General features: G+C 40.7%; 1 protein-coding gene across 5 annotated transcripts in view; it reads left to right on the top strand.

Moving 5' to 3' along the window:
* Positions 1-47: 47 nt before the first annotated feature.
* The window catches only part of kif21a (kinesin family member 21A), a 43,063-nt gene continuing 24,385 nt past the window's right edge, over positions 48-18,725 (top strand). For 3 of the 5 annotated variants that reach the window (XM_044035595.1, XM_044035594.1, XM_044035598.1), the window contains exons 1-3: positions 48-494; positions 16,257-16,479; positions 17,769-17,951. In XM_044035595.1, coding sequence (XP_043891530.1) covers positions 451-494; positions 16,257-16,479; positions 17,769-17,951 — 450 coding nt within the window. In that variant the 5' untranslated portion in view covers positions 48-450. The remainder of the gene's footprint in view (positions 495-16,256; positions 16,480-17,768; positions 17,952-18,725) is intronic. The other 2 variants (XM_044035596.1, XM_044035597.1) reach the window with 1 other exon arrangement.

The following is an 18,725-nucleotide window of genomic DNA, read 5'->3' as shown; positions in this document are numbered from 1 at the left end:
GGAGAGGGCGTGGCTTGCTGACGCATTGCGGTTTCCTCCCGGTGCGTAAACGGAGCAGACACACGGGGGGCACGCACGCGCTTGTGTGTTTTTAAATCTGCGTATGTTTTTGTGTGCGCCGTGGTTCGCGCACGCAGCAATGAGTCGCGCAGCGGCAGCAACAGTCATCTGCAAATGAACTGAAGCATCCGGACCGAACTGCGCAAAGATGCAGCGCACGTAGACGCTGCATGCGGACGCGCCGCCTCACCTCCACGCTCATATCATATTTAATGCAATGCTGTCTTTTGTGCGCGTTAGTTTTGAAATGGCCGTGTTTAAGCGGAGGTGAGCGGCTCCGTTGCTCGGTGGAGTGCGCACTTATTTTCCTCCTCTCGCTGGTTTGCTACAGAGTGAGCAGCCAAGGCTGATAAATCCGCTTTTTTTGTTCTGTTCTCTGCATGAGGAACCATGACGACGGGACAGGACGAAAGCTCAGTCCGCGTGGCACTGAGGTAAGTCGAGAAGAATGTAAATGTGAATTCCCATCAAATGCGTGAATGTATTTGCGACTTAATTAGCCGGTGCCACCTGTCAGTCAGCGCCGTGGGCCTATAAAACACAGCACGGTCACCAGCAGCACCTGCTAACACATACGCGCACACAGGTTTGCGTAGCTATTGTTTTTATGACACAGGACTTTATCCCACACCTTAACCAGATAACCCAAGCCTAACCACAAGTTACATCTTAATGCCGAACCTGACCATGGTCCATACTAGGACTCCTGGTCCTGACAAGGTCAGTGTTTATGCCAGAGAAGAGCTTGTAAATGTTACAAGAAATGACTACACACACACATGTTTACACAGCTATTCTTGTTAGGACACTGCATCGACTTACTTTAATTTAGACAGGTAAAACCAAAGCCTTATCTTTTAACCACAGCAAGTTAATGCCTAACCCTAATCTTAATCCAACCACAACTTGTATTTTAATTCTAACTGCAGTCAGCTCCACAGAAATGAGGTGCTGACTCTTACTAAGGATCTGTGTTTGCCATGAGGACAACTGATCCTGTGTTGATACCAGAAATATACTCACACATACACTGTATCGATAGATTATTTGCCTCATGTCAGTTGAGCAACACTGTGACCCAGTTCCACCGGACACCTCTTGCTGCTGCAGGCCTTTAAGGACACATCATTGGTCAGTTTGTGGGTCCCCTTGGCAAACATTTGCAGTTTCCTCATTGTGTGACTCACAATATAATTTCTGTGTGCTGACAGAAAAATATTTGAAGCATCACACTGAGAGCACAGGTGCACACAGCATCTTCTCAACACTGGCATGAGTATGTGGCTGAGGATTCAGAGAAAGAAAGACAGTGATGGTGTAGGGAGAGAGACAGCTTTTTTCCCCTGAAACCTGGCTTCTTGTCAAAACCTCCTGCAGGGAAGCAGCTAATCAATGAAAGAAGAGCTTCTCTTTCAAGGAAAATGGGTAGATTACCATCAAGTCTGCTCTTTATGTACATTCAGGAGATCCCCATCGTTGCTCTTTTTCACACAGAATCAGGCCTCATTCTGGCCTTTTAGGCCTTGTGCTATTGTGCTGAAGTGGGCTGTTGCCACCCATGTGGTGAGGTGACACAGACACAGTGGCTGAACGGAGAAACTAGTGACTGAAACCTCCCTGTCTCTCATAGATATCTGCACGTTTTCCATTGTCTTGTCCATTTTTGTGATTTTTAGTGACTCATCGTTGAGGAGTCGGGTTAGCCTAGAGCCTTTCTTTTACTAAGTCCCTCTTGGGATAAATCCACGTTTTGATGCTGCTTGTCATGCAGCTGACATTTGTGGGCTGCCGCTGTGGTTTTGAAGGGAATATGTTGTATTGTTAGAAGGGTAGTAAACTCTTTGTTGCACAATCATGTGAGGGGAAATAAATCATTGTCATGTTTGGTGACATTGATAATCAAAGAATGATGGCCCTTTTATTTCTTTTTCCAATTTTATACCCAAATATGACTTTTTGACCTTACAATGTCATTTAATGTCAGCTTGTTTGGATGAAGCACTTGGAGGTATTACAGGAGAACAAATACCGAATACACAATATCATTTCTTTGTGGAATAGCAGATGATCTGTTTGTCACTTTCTATCCCTCTGGTGTTGCGTAGTTTCAGGAAATGAACTTTATGCTGTTATCACTGAACAGCAGCTGTACTGATGTCATAAATCTGAATTGCCTTGTAAAGGTCTTTGAAAGTTGACCTCATTAGAAATGTGTAGTTTCTTCAGATTAAGCAACAAAATATTTGCATTTCAGAGTGTGAAGGAATAAACTGGTATCTATATACATGAAGAGTTCAGTGATTGCTTGAGATTGAGGTTGATGTTGTTTTTGTTCTTCAGCCTATCGGGGGTGGAAAAAAAATAAAATGTTACTTGGCTAGTTGGATCTAAATAAAACAACATTTTAAACTCTCATGAAGGTTGGATGTCTTTGTTGCAAGCAGGACTATGACACTGGCTTAGTTTCCACCGGTTGTAGCTGATAAACTGGTAGTTAAATGTATATTATGGAGTATACAACATGACTACAAACAAACAGCCATAAAACTGACCACAGAGCTAAAATAACCCATGTGTCACACACACAGTTTCATGATTCATGGCTCTGTGTAAAGTATACAGGATGAGGAAAATTGCAAAGAAAAATCACAGTAAATGTCTCTATAATGCAAGCATATGTTTAAAATGACTTGCACTTTCCACAGGTTATTATTATTTCTACAAGACCCAGTCAAAAGGCAAACTGCAAGTATGGATGGCATTCATCCAGGGAGAGGTTGATGTTTTGTGTTCTGGCTCGAGAAACTAAGATTACAGCTCTGATTTTAGCACACTGCATTTCACTGTGTGGAAAGCAGTTTCAGAAACTGAGGCACAGTTAATCTTTCTCAGTAAAATGAATGTGGGTATGTTTGAGCTTTGTTTTGTGCATTCAGGCTGCAACAATGCCATTATAACCAGTGTTGTCACACAGAGGTTTACACCTTGATCATTTTCCCTCTCTGTGACATCCAGCCTTATACATCGGCATGTTTTAACTGCTGCCAGCTGGCAAAATAGTTTGTCAAGGCAGTGTTGACATGTCTCACCGTGCACATGTGCAACGGCTCAGATTGAGTGTGAGAGTTCATCCTCTCCGCTGCTTCAAATCCAAATGATCCCAGTTAGCTCCCAGATATTTGTGTATGCTTAGACGCTTGCTATGTGCCACATGTATATGGAAAAACACCTGAGCCTCTCTTGGAGACCAGCAGTGCAATGGTGAGGCATGATGCCAGATCTTAGAGTGCTTATTACCGTAAACATGGTGGGTTTTGTAATCAGTTTATGGCCCCAGCTTATCTCAACAGAAGCTGCCCTGTTCCTTTCAAAGGAGTGAAATGTCCAAAACATTGGTTTAGAATGTGCATTTGCATTGATGGCATGTTAACCCATGCAATACCGAAAATGTGAGTATTGTTAGTGCTTTGAGAAAGAATTGCACAATGCTCCTTGTTGGCTACAGTATATATATACACTGTATATTGTACTCAAGTCAGCTTATTTGCTCAGTGCATGACGTCATAATAGATAGGCTTAAATGGTAGGTGTACATTGATGGGAAGGGCTGAGAAGTTGCTGAACCTGCCAGCTGAGGTAATTACTGCAAAACTGCAAACACAAGTCAACTATCGTTTATTTTTAAGGTGGTGACAGATGAGCAGCCTGGATCAAAGTGAGGCGGAATGGCTTAGACCATGTTTATATTTATGCTGTTACAACTTAAGTGTTTAGCGGCCGTTGCCAAGAGCATTAACCAATGAATAATGTGAAGCAGTCTGCAAAGTTACAAGACGTATCACATCAATGAAAGTTTCTCTTCCTATTTCCCTTTAAGACCTGGTTGCTTTTGATCTCTCGCTCGAGGGCACAGCAATGATAATAATGAAATTTAATGGGCCTCTAAACCTCTAAAGGCTTAAGTTTCAGGCGTTCCTTAATCTAATGGCATGGAGACATGCAGTGACTGGTGTAAGTCACTCAGTGTAAGCCCAGCTTGTAGTTCATGATCCAAGTGTAGGGACAGGGTTAACAGTGGGGGAGAAAGCTTGTTACAATGAGCTGCATGATTAGAGCAGATATCTACTATTACCTAAAGACCAGGACAGGCCATAGCTGACAAGAGACAGCAGCTGACAAAGGCTGTGGGGGTTTACACTGCAAACAGAAGCTAAGAGCCAGAGAACAGCTACAAATGTGACAGTATTCACAATGAACAGCTCATAACTTTTGCTAAACAGCTATATCTTTGCCAGTGTTTATAATGTTTTTGTCAAGATATATTGCAAACTTACATTTTGAGTACAAAAACATGACATCCAAATGTTTAAGTACAAAGACATGGACATTTTTCACACAACACGGCCAAACGATAGAATACCTTTTAGTAGAACAGAGCAAAAACATGGACAGGGCCAGTAGAGAACTGACAGAGGAGCAGTGGGAGGACAGATATGGGACATTTAGATGTGTTCTCATCACCCATGGCAGCACCATGCAAACACAAAAGCCCCAGTGGAGTCTAAAGCCTCTCCAGACCTTGTGCTTTGTTCACATCCACTGAGCCAAGTCAGTCGGTTAGCCACGTACCCATGGTCCTGTGAACCTCTGTGTGTTTTGGTGTCTAGCTGTATCAAATTTATTTTTTTTACTCCCGTTGTTCTATCACTGTAATAACCATCCATGGTGTCAAAGATGACACTTTCCCTGGGAATGTCTTTGGGCTAATTACTTTACCTGTTGAATGTTATTGTGTTCACTGCCAGTGCACATAAAAGCCTGTACACACACACACACTCTTTCATGATGGCATAAAAACCCACTTTAAACCAATTACTGCAAAGAACACACAGGTCCATTGCTTAATATGATGACAGTATATTCCTGTCTTAGTATTCAGTTAAAATTTGCAGGTCAATATGTACTGACCCCCTCTATTTTGGTGAAATGATTGTATTCTACTACCCGATATTATAAGGAGAACCCTTTACTTGAATGGAGTTTTTCAAGCAAGCATGATAAACATCGATTTTTATGTATTATGTACAGTTGTGAAATTAAAAACTTTTGGGTTTGTAGCTTCTGAGATTTGTCTCAAGCACTTTTGAAAACCTTTGGGATATTGGTACATTTTCTGTTCTGACCTTTTATAGATGATTGAATAAGAGAAAATTGGGTGACAATTGTATGACATCTTTTTAAACGTTTAATGAAATGTATGCTTCCACTAGTACTTAATAACTTCTGTAATCAGTTTCAGTCACCAACTTGCATGCGACATTTATCGGTCCTCATTTTATACATAGTAGTAGGAAGGTATGGTAATCATCTGTATTTTCTAAAAAGGCAAAGATTGAACCACTGTTCATATTGGCTTTATGTGAACTGACGGAGTGTTTATGCATTCTACTTTGTTGCTTTGTGTGATGTAAGTGACACACGTCATGTCAGCTCTGCATCCGTCTCCTATGATCATAAATCTTTATATTTGAAAAAGAGCTTGAAGAGAGCTCACATCTAGGGTGCAACTCACGCTTATTTTTGATTCGTCTGTTGATTATTGTTCTCAAGTAATGGTTAGTGTTTGGTCCAAAAATTCAGTTTATTGTCACAGCGGAGCAAAGGATGAAAGAAGCTGAAATCAGAGAAGTTAGATTCATTTTATTAAAAACACTCATAATTATTCACTTATCAAAAATGTTGGAAATTGATATAATGCTTGATTAGTAATTAATCGGTGTAAACCTGCTCACGTCATTTGTTGTTTTACATGGTACTTACATGCTAAGTGTTAGCCAAAGTGTTAAAGTGCGCGTCAAGTGACACGGACGGAAGCTATGAATAAACACCCTATTTTGCCTGTCACTGCAAGAGAAGTGTGCGAGGAGCTTTTAATATACTCAGAAGTCATTACAGTTTAACATAGCTGGACGTAAATCACTTACATTTAATGGCCCAGCAAATGGAGCACTCGGGCTGCCAGTCAATTTGGCTTTATAGTTCTGCAGTTCTATTTAAGTAATAGACTAATATATGTTCTGTACCTATGATAAAGGCAGTGAGTTAATAAAACTGTGATAAACAGGTAACACATAGCCTACTGTCCTTGTTCAAATTCCAAGACAGTTGCAATAATATTAGGGAAGGGAATCATATTTTGGGAAGCAAAGGGAGGTTATCCCTGCTTTTTGCAGATGATGTCGTCTTATTAGTTCTTCTAGCTTCATGGAACAGTGACCTGCTCTGGAACAGTTTTTAGTGTGGACAGAGTGCAAAGCTGTGGTCACACCGGATGCTCCCACCGCGTGTATCTCGCTGCTCGGCCCATCTGTGCATTGACTTTGTATGTAATCTTGGCGTGCGACAAATTTGCATTGCGTCAGGAGATCAATCTGAGGCCGTGGTACTCAGCTGTAAAAAGGAGGAATGCCCACTTCAGGTCGGTGGGGAGTCACTTTCCTAAGTGGAAGTGTTTAAGTATATCAGGGTCTTGTTCATTAGTGAGTGGAGTGAGAGATTGACAGGCAGTCGGAGGCAGTCAGCAGAGATGCAGACGCTGTTCCGGTCTGTTGGGGTGAAGAGGGAACTGAGTTGAAAGGCGAGGCTCTTAATTTACCGGACAAACTATGTTCCAACCCACACCTATGGTCACAAACTGTGGGTAGTGCCCAAGAGAACTAAATTGTGGATACATGTGGCCAAAATGAGTTTTCTCCTCAGGCTGTCTGGGCTCACCCTAAGACAAAATCAGTCAAAATAAGTAGTCTGAAGCTATCTTTTGGGAAAAAGTTGAAGCTATTATAAACAAAAACATTGTCAAAACAATCCATAATAGTTCAATATTCACATTATCGTTTATGACCAACCATGTCACAGTGACAGGCTTCCCTGTAATACAGTAATTTGAGTGGAACCCTGATACATTTCCAGTGTTTAGCCTTCATGACCTCTTTCCAGACAGGAGTCTCTTCCATTCCAAGATGATCCTAATCATAGCCTACAGTTCAACTCTACTTCCTCTAGAATAGATTCATGACTTGCCCCGCCACTGCTGGAAGACTTCAGTTATCTTTATCACAACCTCTAAGGAGTCAGCACATTTCTGCCAGACGCACTTGTTTCAATGCAGAGGGCCTTGTGGAACCACATATACCACATGTGGACATGTTTATGAGAAAGAATGGCCTCGCTCCCTCCTTTTCCTCCTCCTCCTCCTCCTTCTCCTCATTATAAAGTATTTCAGAAACGTGCTTTTTGTGTGAAATTGATTGGATGCACATTGTAATTATAGAGTAACTTACATGCACACCACACCCATTGCAATTATGTTGTTCTCTGTTCTTCTGGTATTTACTCTGTCCTCATTCTCCCTTAAGTTTCTAGATTTCAGCGCTTCTTGATGTTGGTCTTATCCTCTCTGCACAGACCTGTCCAGTTAAGGGCGCAGGTCAAATGGGTAACGTCTAAATGTGGACCTAGTGCCACAAATAAGATGTGGATGCAACTTAACTTCCATCATTAAACTGCCAGCAGATCGTCACAAATAGGTCTCTGACAGTCACAAATAGCTCTGTTTGCATAGTGTGCTGCCTCCTTGTTATTTATGTCAAGAGGCTGTCTCTGCAGTTAATGGTAACGGATGAATTTAAGCTGATTCATGAATCATTCTGTACCGTACTGTACCATTTTTCAATTTACAGAAATCCTACTAATTTCAGTGATAAATAGATGATTTTAGCTCTGGCTTATAGGCTGTATGTGTAGAAATTGATGTAATCTTCTGGTTGCAAAAGGCTCCATGACAGTTTTTGCAAGCAGAAGTTCACCTGCAACTGGTCACCTATTGGATGCTACTAGCTGTCATTCTGGTGGGTAAACCTGCCTACATGAAAACATACTGTGTGAGGACACTCATCGACATTTCATTGCTCCTTACCCTAACCTTAACTGTCACAATTCAAAGGACAATTCAAAATGTCTGCACATGGTCAAAATGACCACAAAGATCATTTCGAATTCAAATTTGTCCTCACAGCCTACCACATACACACGCACACACGTGTGAGTGAAGTTCATAGACACCTTCATGTGTCAGACAGTCTCGCACCTGAATGCAAGCATGTGTAAAACACCTCTGAAAGTAGCATCAGCCATCTGCAAGGATCATGGAGCAGTTGTCTGAATCTGCATATTCATGCAGCGCAAGTCATTTGATTTTTGCTGCAAGTGTGAATGTGGGTGTTTTTTGTTAACATTGTAGTGTTGATTGGCCACCCACTGCCAAATAATGATTATAAATACTTTATTTTTTTCTTTCTTTCGGCTTCTCCCGAAATAAAATACAAATCTGACCGTGATGCAAATGGTTAACTGCAGAGCTGAACTGCTTTCCACTCGACCTTGACTGATATGTTTGTCTAACCTATTATCTGCTATCTGACTGCTCTGAAAGCTGCAGATGGCGGCGTAGTTTATGTCTACTTCACTTCACCCGCAAACAACGCACACTTTCAACATTTTCAGTCGTAGTTTTTGTTTCTGGGACCTGTTTAACACTGACACTGTGCTCCAGATTCAGCTCTCTGATACATGCAGATTTTCTTTGTGTACAGTAAATCAAATGTTATATTTACTTTAGTCTGGCCAAGTGCAATTTAACATTTTAACACACTGGGATGTTACCTGGTTAAACTTCTGATGACTGCCGCTATATGAGATACTTTCCAGCAACTACAGTGTGTTAGTGATGGTGATAAAACACGGTGACGTTTTAAATATGTACACGTGTGTATGTTTGGGTGAATGTCTCCAGTCCTGAAAAGAATGCTTCCTTAAAGAACAGTGACTGTGTCCATGATCAATCGGTTCAGTCAGGCTAGAAACAAGAGGGAGGCTTTAAAAAGCCTGCAGCACCGTTGGTTTTTAGTAACATGATACTTGAAACTGAAGTCTGTTCTTGTGTCTTTTCTGTGGCTGTAGTCACCACAGGCTTTGTTTGGACTTTATACGCTTTGGTCAGATTTCTTGTGGCAGGTGGGAACAGTGTGATTTTTAAAATACACCATTCGTGAGGTGACCTGTATTCTTCCAAACTTGTATTGTGTAAATGAAATGATGCTTTCTCATGTATGTGCAGTTGCTCTGAGTCTATTAAACAGTTATTAAATATTGTGATTATGGCTATGACCCCCATAAATGTATCGAGAGTGTTTGTTAAGTTTTATTTTAAACGTGCATACGTGCATACGTGCAAACGTTTGGTGATACTGCTAATTGTGACTTTTAGAAACTGGGAAAAGCCACAGATGTTTTCCGCTACTTGTATTTAATTGCTTATGTCTGCAAATAAGAGGATCTCCAAGGATCTACAGCATGTCTCCCTCAAACACTGATGCTGGTCTGTTGACAGTGGTAGCTCTCCACGTTGACAGCTACCCATGATCCCTTGCTAACACCTTGTTGTTGTTGTTCCCCTCCCCGCCCCCGATAATGATACGGTGGTCTGCTCCTTGACCCCTGACCTGCAGGAAGCAATAAAACCGTTATCGGCCCGCCACACCAACCCGGCACAGCTTCGTTTGTTTTCTGAAAATATATTCATTTTCCACGATCGGTGCCATGCCCAGGCATATCCAAAGCTTTATTAGAAGAAGATGATGCGTTAAGCTCAGGTCAGCTGCAGGGCATTACCAGCCCTCTGTGAACGTATGAAAACACATGCACTGACTGCACTTTGCCAGGCATCTGAGGTGTGTATCTTGTTTTTAAAGCCTCATGTTAAAATATGTGGTGAAATAGTTCTCCCTACAGTTGCTCTGTAACACACCCAGAAACAAGTCCATGTTGACAAATAGTTAAATGCTGAGTTCAGTTCCACTATTGTTTGGTAATCAGGTGTTGAACAATTAAACTGGTCTTTTAGTTTAGGGTTTGGCAGTGTAATTGTGTGTCCTCTGGCTCCCTCCTTCAGTCTTTGATGACATGGAAGTCGGGTTTAGTTCATTTAGAGACTCTAAAATGACAGTAGTTGTGAATAGTTGTTGTCTCTGTATGCTGGCTCTGTGATGGGATGATTGACCTGTCCAGAATGTACCCCATCCCTTTCCCTCAGTGCCAGCTGGGATTCCCTCCAGCGCCACCTACAACCCCGTAACGGACGAAATCGTAGAGAATAAATGAAAACATTTGTTCAAGTCACATATTTTTTTATCTTGAAATGTGGACGCAGTTCTTTCCACTGCTCTGAAGAGAATAGAAATGATTGTGCTCTGTATTGTGTCATGCTCAAGAGTTGCTGGAAGTGCAAATGAAAGGTTGGCTTTCCGAGGCCCATTTTTTCAGTTCTATCATATTTCACTGCAGCATCGATCGCCTCTGTGTTTTACTACAGTTTGAAGTTTTGCAGGAAGGACTTGAAGGAGCAGGAGTTTGGGAGTTTTCTCTCTGTTTCCTGGAGGGATGAGCTTTTACTTGTTTTAGGATTAGTCCTAGCACTGATGTCAATACAACCTTTGTCAAATAGAAAAAAATGGCACTTCAGAGTTCGTGTTACAGGGTCACACAGGACATTGTCTTGCTTCAGGCTTGTGACATTTACATGTTTGACAGAGTGAGGCCTCACCATCTAATTTAGGGCCTTAGGATAGTTGAATTTTTATGGTTCTTCACTTGAGTTCCAAACCTTTGTTCAATTTATGCTGCTCATACGTGTGATGCAGCCTGAAGAATGTACTCGCACCACTCAGGCACACTCCGTTAATGAACACAGCCAAACTCCTCTTTAGGTGGCAGCTTTGGTGTAATTAACAAGCCCGTGTAAGTGGATGCACTCGAAAGCAGGATGCATCATCTCTGTGATTTAAGAATAATTATATGATCAACTCACAGGGATGAAGGCACTGACTGAGGAAATGTTGGGATGGCATTAAATGAACCTCCTCCTGAAGTCTTTGATGGGCAGCTGGTTTGGCAAGCGAATTCCTCTCATCAAAATGCCCCCTCCCCTTGCACCCGCGAGTAGACCAGACCAGAATTATATCCTGCTGGGAGTGTATTATGACTTTAATTCTTCAATTCTACTGCTTCTACTATCCGTTGCCATGGCAACCTCATCCTTTCTCGTGTGGAGCATGGTGTGTTTTAGGGAAGTGCAGACAAAAGGAAGCTTTGAGACAGTTTGGGGGGGGGAAGACAAATTCTGCACAGATTTGATGTAAAGCTTTTATAAGTGATGGATTTGTGTTTGACTGTCACACAGCTTGCATGTGCTTGTGGTTTTCCTGCAGAGGTTAGGGTTTCCTGCAGAGCTCTTTGTCTGGTGCTGTAGGTGGTCCTGCCTGGCTGAATGAGCTGACCATGAAACCACTTTTAGCAGGGTTTTTGATACTAAAAATGTACCCTCTCATTCCACTGTGGGGTACTTGAAAAGCATTCCTCTCCACTGAAGCTGCACAGGACCTTTGTCATGGATTTGTCTTGCGCTTGTACTGCAAACAAGAATTTTCTGTCTTCATTTTTCCTTCATGTATTTTTGCTAGGCAGCTATTTTTTAGACCAAATTGCAGTAGTCATCAAATGTGCTGTGAAAACCAGGACAATATATATTTATATCCACTTGTTCACAATGACACAGTGCCTCATTTCCCTTAAATATATACTCGTGTTATAAGTATTATCATTACAGTTGTCATTAGGTCCTTCCCTTTACTGTAAAACTGCACACAGTCCCCTTCTCCTCACACATTAGCTGAGCTGTGTTGCACTTATCCCTTCCCTGTGCTGAAGGTTATAACATTAATAGCTTATGCAGTATAGTATATTAATGCACAGTAAAGTTATGATTCTGCATGTACAATAATAACAGAACAGTATTGAAACTTAAAGTGTTTAGAGAAACATTTGTTTTTGTCAAAGACGCTTTGCTTTTCAGAAATTGAATGCTGAATTTGATCTATTTTCTGACATAGTGCAATACTATTAATAATGAAGGCAATGGTTTACACACAGAGGTAAGGCTGTATTGGTTTTTACATTTTCTTTACCATAATTGACAGCATAGAGCTGCAAAGGTTATCAGTTACACTCCCATAACTTGCAGCTAAATCTGAATGATCCTGATGTAACTTGCAGTGAGTGAAAGGTGAGAAAGGAAGTAGAGGAATCGCCTCCTGCAATGTAGCCTCATGTTGAATTTAGCCATAAGAAAAGGCACGTAGACATCTGCCTGCAACATCTGGCAACAAGCCAAACGTGTGTGTGTGACGAAGACATGCACACTTGCCTGCTTAATACCTTTTCTCTTGTGTACATACTACTCTTTCTGTATTTTGTCCTCCGCCCAACCTTATTGTGTCCTCTGTGAGGGACCGTGAGTAGTTACACTTTAAGTTGAGTGAACAGCACAGTGGTGACGTCAACTGCAGCAGCCAGACTGTTTCCCTCAGCAAATCTCCACACAAAGATGAGATCTGGTGCGTTTACTCTCCTCTCTGCAGAAACCACAGGGAGGGGAGCTTCACCAATGTGTATGTGTGTGTGTGTGTGTGGCTTTGATTTTTGGCTGTGTGCATGAACAAAGGTTGTTCTGAGTCTTATTTTCCACCTTCTCTCTCTCTATCTTGGAACAAGCCCGGTTTTCTGCTGCACAGGTCACTATCTACTAAATACCAAATAAGAATCCATAGAGTAACATTTCACATTATACTTGTTTGAAATACTAAACTGAAACAACAATTGCATTCTTATGAAGCACATTACTTTCAGTGTAAGCTGGACACATTTGTTTTTAAGATGTAAGCATTAGCGACAACAAAGTAGTCAATTAATTTAATAAGCAGCAGCAAATAAACCATATTCACAACTTAAGAACTGAAGAAGCCTCTTGGATGATGAGATAAAATGTCTTCAAACTTGACAAAGTCCCATTGGCTACAGCTAACCAATGAAGAATAGCGCCACTGGTGATGCATCATTTCCTACACCTACTGCAACACAATTAATCGACAGCTATTTTGATGATCGATAATCGGTTTGAGGGTTTTTTATATGATTAAAACAAGATTTCCGATTGCTTAAGCTTCTTAAATGTGCATATTTTCTTCATCACTTTGCTCTGGATAACAAAGAAATCATTAAAAGTCCATCATTTTGGTTTGTGGACAAAACAAGACATTTGAGAACATCATAATTTCCAGGTTTGACGAACACCAATCAAGATTTGTTCAGGTTTTCTGATATTTTATAGACCAAACGATTAATCGAGAAAATAATCGACAGATTAATCGATTATTAAAATAATCGTTAGTTCTATCTACTTTTGATTCTACAGCTAAATAGGAACTGAAACCTCAGATGAAAGTTTACACGTGGTGGTCTCACACAGACATGTACACAGCCCTTCCTTTCAATTATTTGCAGCACTTGCAATGGTGCATTAAGTGCAGTAAGGGAGGTGGTTTTTATGGGGTTGTTGCAGTTGCATGTTGCACGTGTGCTGACTGCCCGCAGCTAAATTTGACTCGAGTTGTGATTACAAAATGTCTTTAACTTGTATTAGAAAGGAAGGACAAGATGCATGGATGCAAGGAGCAGATCCTCTAATTATAGACATTCACTTTAATGATCACATACAAGACAGAATCTGTGAGTGTGACTCAATATGGCTTACTGTACAGCTACCACCAATTTTGTATAGACGATGTAGGGCTGGATAAGATGGCTTAACTCAGCAATGTTTTTGATATTTTCTTAACTAAAAAGGTAATTATCTCAGACAGTGTTTAGGATGTTGTCAATTCTAAGAGCTTAAGTGTTCTTTACAAAAATGCCTAATTTCACCGACATAACAGTTGGATCCTGGCGTATTCCATGGCAAAATTAAAACCATGCTCGCTAGAAAAATTCCTTGTCAAAAATCTTGACAGTATAGCCGTCTTACTCATGCATATCAAATCATTTTAGAGTTCCTGGGTGTGCAAGTACTTTGGGAGAGTGCTGAAACAGACATGATTACACACCCAATTAGTGTGGTAAATCATCTTAAACAAAGAACCCTCCCTGTGGGGTAACTGCAGAGCATTAGAGAACATTCTTGCAGGACAGGCAAACATATAATGGGGAAAACATTTTTTTTTATAGGAGTGATAATTGGTTTTCTGACAAGGATTACATTTATTGTACATTACAACAGAATCATTTCAATTGAAAGAAAATAGGAAACACACGTTCTATAGAGTAACGTCTAAGAGCAGATGTTTTTTTCTTTGTGTAATCTCTTTAACTAGGGTTTATTATATTCTGAGCATTTATGACTTATTGTCCAATCACAGTCACACCAGCAAACTCCTTGGGACTATTTGGACTGGAAATTCAGAAACTTAAGCTTTGGCTGCAAATCTGTGTGAGATTAAGCTTTAGAGGATGGTTCTCCCCTCCACTGTACTGCACTTACACAAACCACAGTTATATGGGGTTGACATTAGATTTGTAATACTCTACCGCCCTATATATCATAGAAAAAGCTGATCTCTGGACATGATTTTTCTACATTATTATGTTCAGTAATCTTCCTGCCCTGTGCCATTTTGCACAATAATCAGAATGGTTTATTTGCTGTACATCCATGTTTACTAGCATGCATTCTTTTTTCCCTTGTTTGCCTTCGGGTGTTGTATTGCTGCTGCTTTTTCTGCCATCGTCAGTTTAGTATCATAAAAATAAAAGAGGATGTAATATACAAACAAACTGAAGTCCCACACGCAAAAGAAATGTGTCTACGTGGCTACGTTAGTAGTGGTAAACACCTTGTAGCTCACCTGGTCCCATCAGTCAATGAAATTATTACCTGTGCTTTTCCAAATTTAGTTTTGTGTGGAACAGCTCAAGTCCAAACATAGATGGATATTTCATTATAAGGCTTACAATCATCAATAAGGCAGCCTCTCAATGAGCTGGGAGCACCAGATTTCTCAGCATTACCTAATAAATGATGCTCATGTTTGTACTTTAATGCAGATTTAAAAAGATTTATTACAGTGCTGAATTTTAAGGTCTTTCCTTTAATCTCTGACCCAAATCACTGACCATAATCCTTGGATATGTCATGACCCCCACACAGGACATTACCTCTCCTCCCTCGCCCGCGTTCAGCTGTGTAATCCTTCAGCCGTGGCGTCGGTGTCAGCGCTGGGATCCAGTGTCATTCTGATGAACACAATGGCCACACTGTACTCCACTCACAGTATTGTTCTCCTCTAAACTTGGGGGCACAATGAGGCCTTTATCCACATGGGATGGAGAGATTTGCAGGGCCTGCTGTCAGGTGTTTTTCTTTTAAGCTTCTTTGTGAGCTGTACCCATGAGGAGACTTCGTTTAATGTGATGCAATGAAAAGACTGCTACACTTTTGTCACAGTGAGAGAGGAGAACCTAGATGTTCAGGTGATTTGTTCTGGACAGTAAAGCAGAGGAAAGCTGCTGAGTCACCTGATGAATCTTTGTAATGCAGTAACTGAACATCCTGTTGTAATAGAAACTAAATAGAGTATTGATATTCAATGTGCAGCAACGTAAACTTTGGATATTGCTTTCAATTTTATTTTTTGCAATAAAAAATCAACGTATGACATTCACACATTTCATACCAAATAAAATATAATAATTATTGTCTACTTTAATGCTGCAAGATGGGGTAAAGTTTTGACATAAATCTGACATCTGACTCCCTGTATTGTTTATTGATTATGTATACAGAGCACACATTTTGTTGCATTTAGCTGTCAAGTAATATTGGCAAATATATGCTTATTTGTATTTCCTGATTTATGGAATAGAAATAGAGGAAAATGTTTCTGTTTCTTTTTTTTTCATTGAACTGTAAGTTGTACCTAAAATACAAATAAATCACCCTGAAATCTCAAGACCAGGCCATAGTACAAAAGCTCAGAGAACAACAGGCATATAGGAACACACAAAAATCAACAATTGCATCCAATGTGGCAGCAGACCTTTATAAAATATTGAATCGATATGATTTGTTATGGAATTGTTTATCCTCATGTATTCTTCAGTGTTTGATACAAATTGCCAGTTTTATTTTTTTTATTTCCTAATTTATACACCAACAAAAACCTCATCCCTTTCTTCTGTGTTTGCTTCAGGATTCGTCCTCAGTTGGCCAGGGAGAAGATCGAAGGATGTCACATCTGTACATGTGTGATGCCCGGGGAGCCTCAGGTGATCCTCGGGAAAGACAAGTCCTTCACCTACGACTATGTGTTCGACATGGACTCCCAGCAGGACGCCATCTACAGCACATGCACCGAGAAGCTGATTGAAGGCTGCTTCGAAGGCTACAACGCCACTGTGTTTGCATATGGACAGGCGAGTCTTTGTCTTTGGTCTCTCAAGCCTGCATGGCTGACGGTGCTTTATAGCTGTGTGGATGGAGAGAGTTGGTTTCTGTGGATGGATGAGGTCAAGCTGAGGGTATAAAGAAGTGGTATCAAAGAGATGGAGAATGATGTTTGGGCAAAAGGAGACTATAGGAAGAGGTTAAAGAGTACAAAACAAATTACATCTGTTTTAATGCAGTTAAAAGTGTGTTTGTGCAATTCAAATGTGTTTGACTTCATGATCACTTGCACAAAAGCTGGATCATTATCACTAACCCTGTCAAAGAGCTTGTGGGGCATGACTTAAGAAAGAAACCACTACATTATCGGAACTGATCTGATTTAGATGTTATATACAGGATCATCTTTATTAGGGAGGTTTTACATCTTTTTTGTAAACTTAATATGATCGTTCTCTGCCTGTTTGGGCATCATAACCTTGCCCTCCACCTGTTACCTCGCCTTCTGCTCATGTTACCCTGGTAATGGAACTCCTGCTGCTTGACACTCACAGTGAAATAACATACACACACACACACACACAGTGACCTACTGTGCATCTTTAAATGTGTCCATATTAATCCACATCTCCCAAGTTCACTGTTTCTGTGACTGTTGGCCTACTTCTGACAGTATGTCCTAGATAAGACTTGTTTTCCTCTGTGGCTTTATTGGGACTAATCTAGATTTAGACCAATCCACTTGGCTTCATCACAAGAACTCAGCCAGTTGGATTGCAGATATAAACACTCAAAATAAATCTTCTATCTTATCAAAAGTTCTTTGGTTTGTTCTCAGCACAGATGTGGGTGATGATGAAAAATATTGCTTCTTTTGTTATTTTGTGGGAAACCTGCCATGTCTATTCTACTTTCTGAAGTTTTAGAGTCACCATGCTGCACATTTTTTGTTTTGACAAGAAAAACTTGTTCTCCAACTGCATATGTAGCCTCCAGGTAAATACACTTAAGTACTGTACATGCCTTTTGTAGGGCATGTTAAAAGAAAAGATTTGAGAAAATGAAGATGGCTGAGGAAATGTGTATAAAGCAAAATTGCAGAAAGGATTCCGAACACACACCTCTACTAAATGCCCGATATCCATTTGGATTTACGTCTAATGTTAATGGTCCTTCTTGACCCATGCCCCACTCTGCCACCAAGTTTAAATCAATCCAGTTCACTAGTTCAGTTGAAATGGCATAAAACTTTGTTTACTAAATGTTTATGTACATTTCCATGGTGCTTATTCTTTTGAAATTTCATGTGCTCCCACAGACGGGTTCAGGGAAGACCTACACTATGGGGACGGGCTTTGATGTCAACATTGCAGAGGAAGAACTGGGCATCATCCCCCGCGCCGTCCATCACCTTTTTAAAAGCATTGAGCAACGGCGTCAGGCCGCCCAGGAGCAGGGACGCCCCATGCCGGAGTTTAAGATCAACGCCCAGTTCCTTGAGGTTCACACTCATCTCACTGTATCATAGACAATAACATTCTCTTACTTTACCTGCTGCTTTGAGCCAAAAATGATGAACTTGTTTTACAGCGCTGTCATGGTCAAACTTATATTGCTCATATGTTTCTTGGATTAATTGAATTACATTAATGTAATGTAAGTGAACCTTTTCGGAAATGCCAGGTTTTTCACTTTTTTTCTCCAGATAAAAGCTTCTTTGACACAAACATTTAAATTACCCATAGGCAATGATACTTTAACTACAGGCTCTAAATAGAAAACAGGTCAGAAAAAACAGGAACGGACCCATGGAAAACTACAGTTGTGACAAAACTTTAACAGGACTGTGGTGAGTGTAGAAATAAAAACAATTGCCTTTGTGAGTTTTATTCTTCTCGCAAGAGGAACAGACAGCACAGCACCTCAAGGCTGTCTGTGCAGTAGTTCAGGGGAAAGGAGTTACTGTGTTAAGTGTTTTAATCACCCGGAACAACCCCCCCCTCCCCCCACAACACTATGGGCAGCAGTTGGTTGGTTAGACAGAGGTGGGAGTCTGCTGATACCAGGCACAGAGACAAACAATGGAACATTGAGGGAAAAGTTAAGAAACATATTGTTGCAGGTACATGTAGATAACAGATTCTACTGCAATTTTCTATTGCGCTTTGAAAATAAAAGCTTTCATTTTAGGGACCTACTGTATATTAGAATAGCCTGGATATAGTTCATGCTCATGCTCTCTACAGACACCTGAGGGTTATTACAAGAGCATTTT

Source organism: Solea senegalensis, linkage group LG10 (genome assembly GCF_019176455.1).
Source record: "Solea senegalensis isolate Sse05_10M linkage group LG10, IFAPA_SoseM_1, whole genome shotgun sequence".
NCBI classification, from domain to species: Eukaryota; Metazoa; Chordata; class Actinopteri; order Pleuronectiformes; family Soleidae; genus Solea; species Solea senegalensis.
Note: the sequence above shows the minus strand (reverse complement) of the source record. Positions and strands in the feature narration are given on the sequence as shown.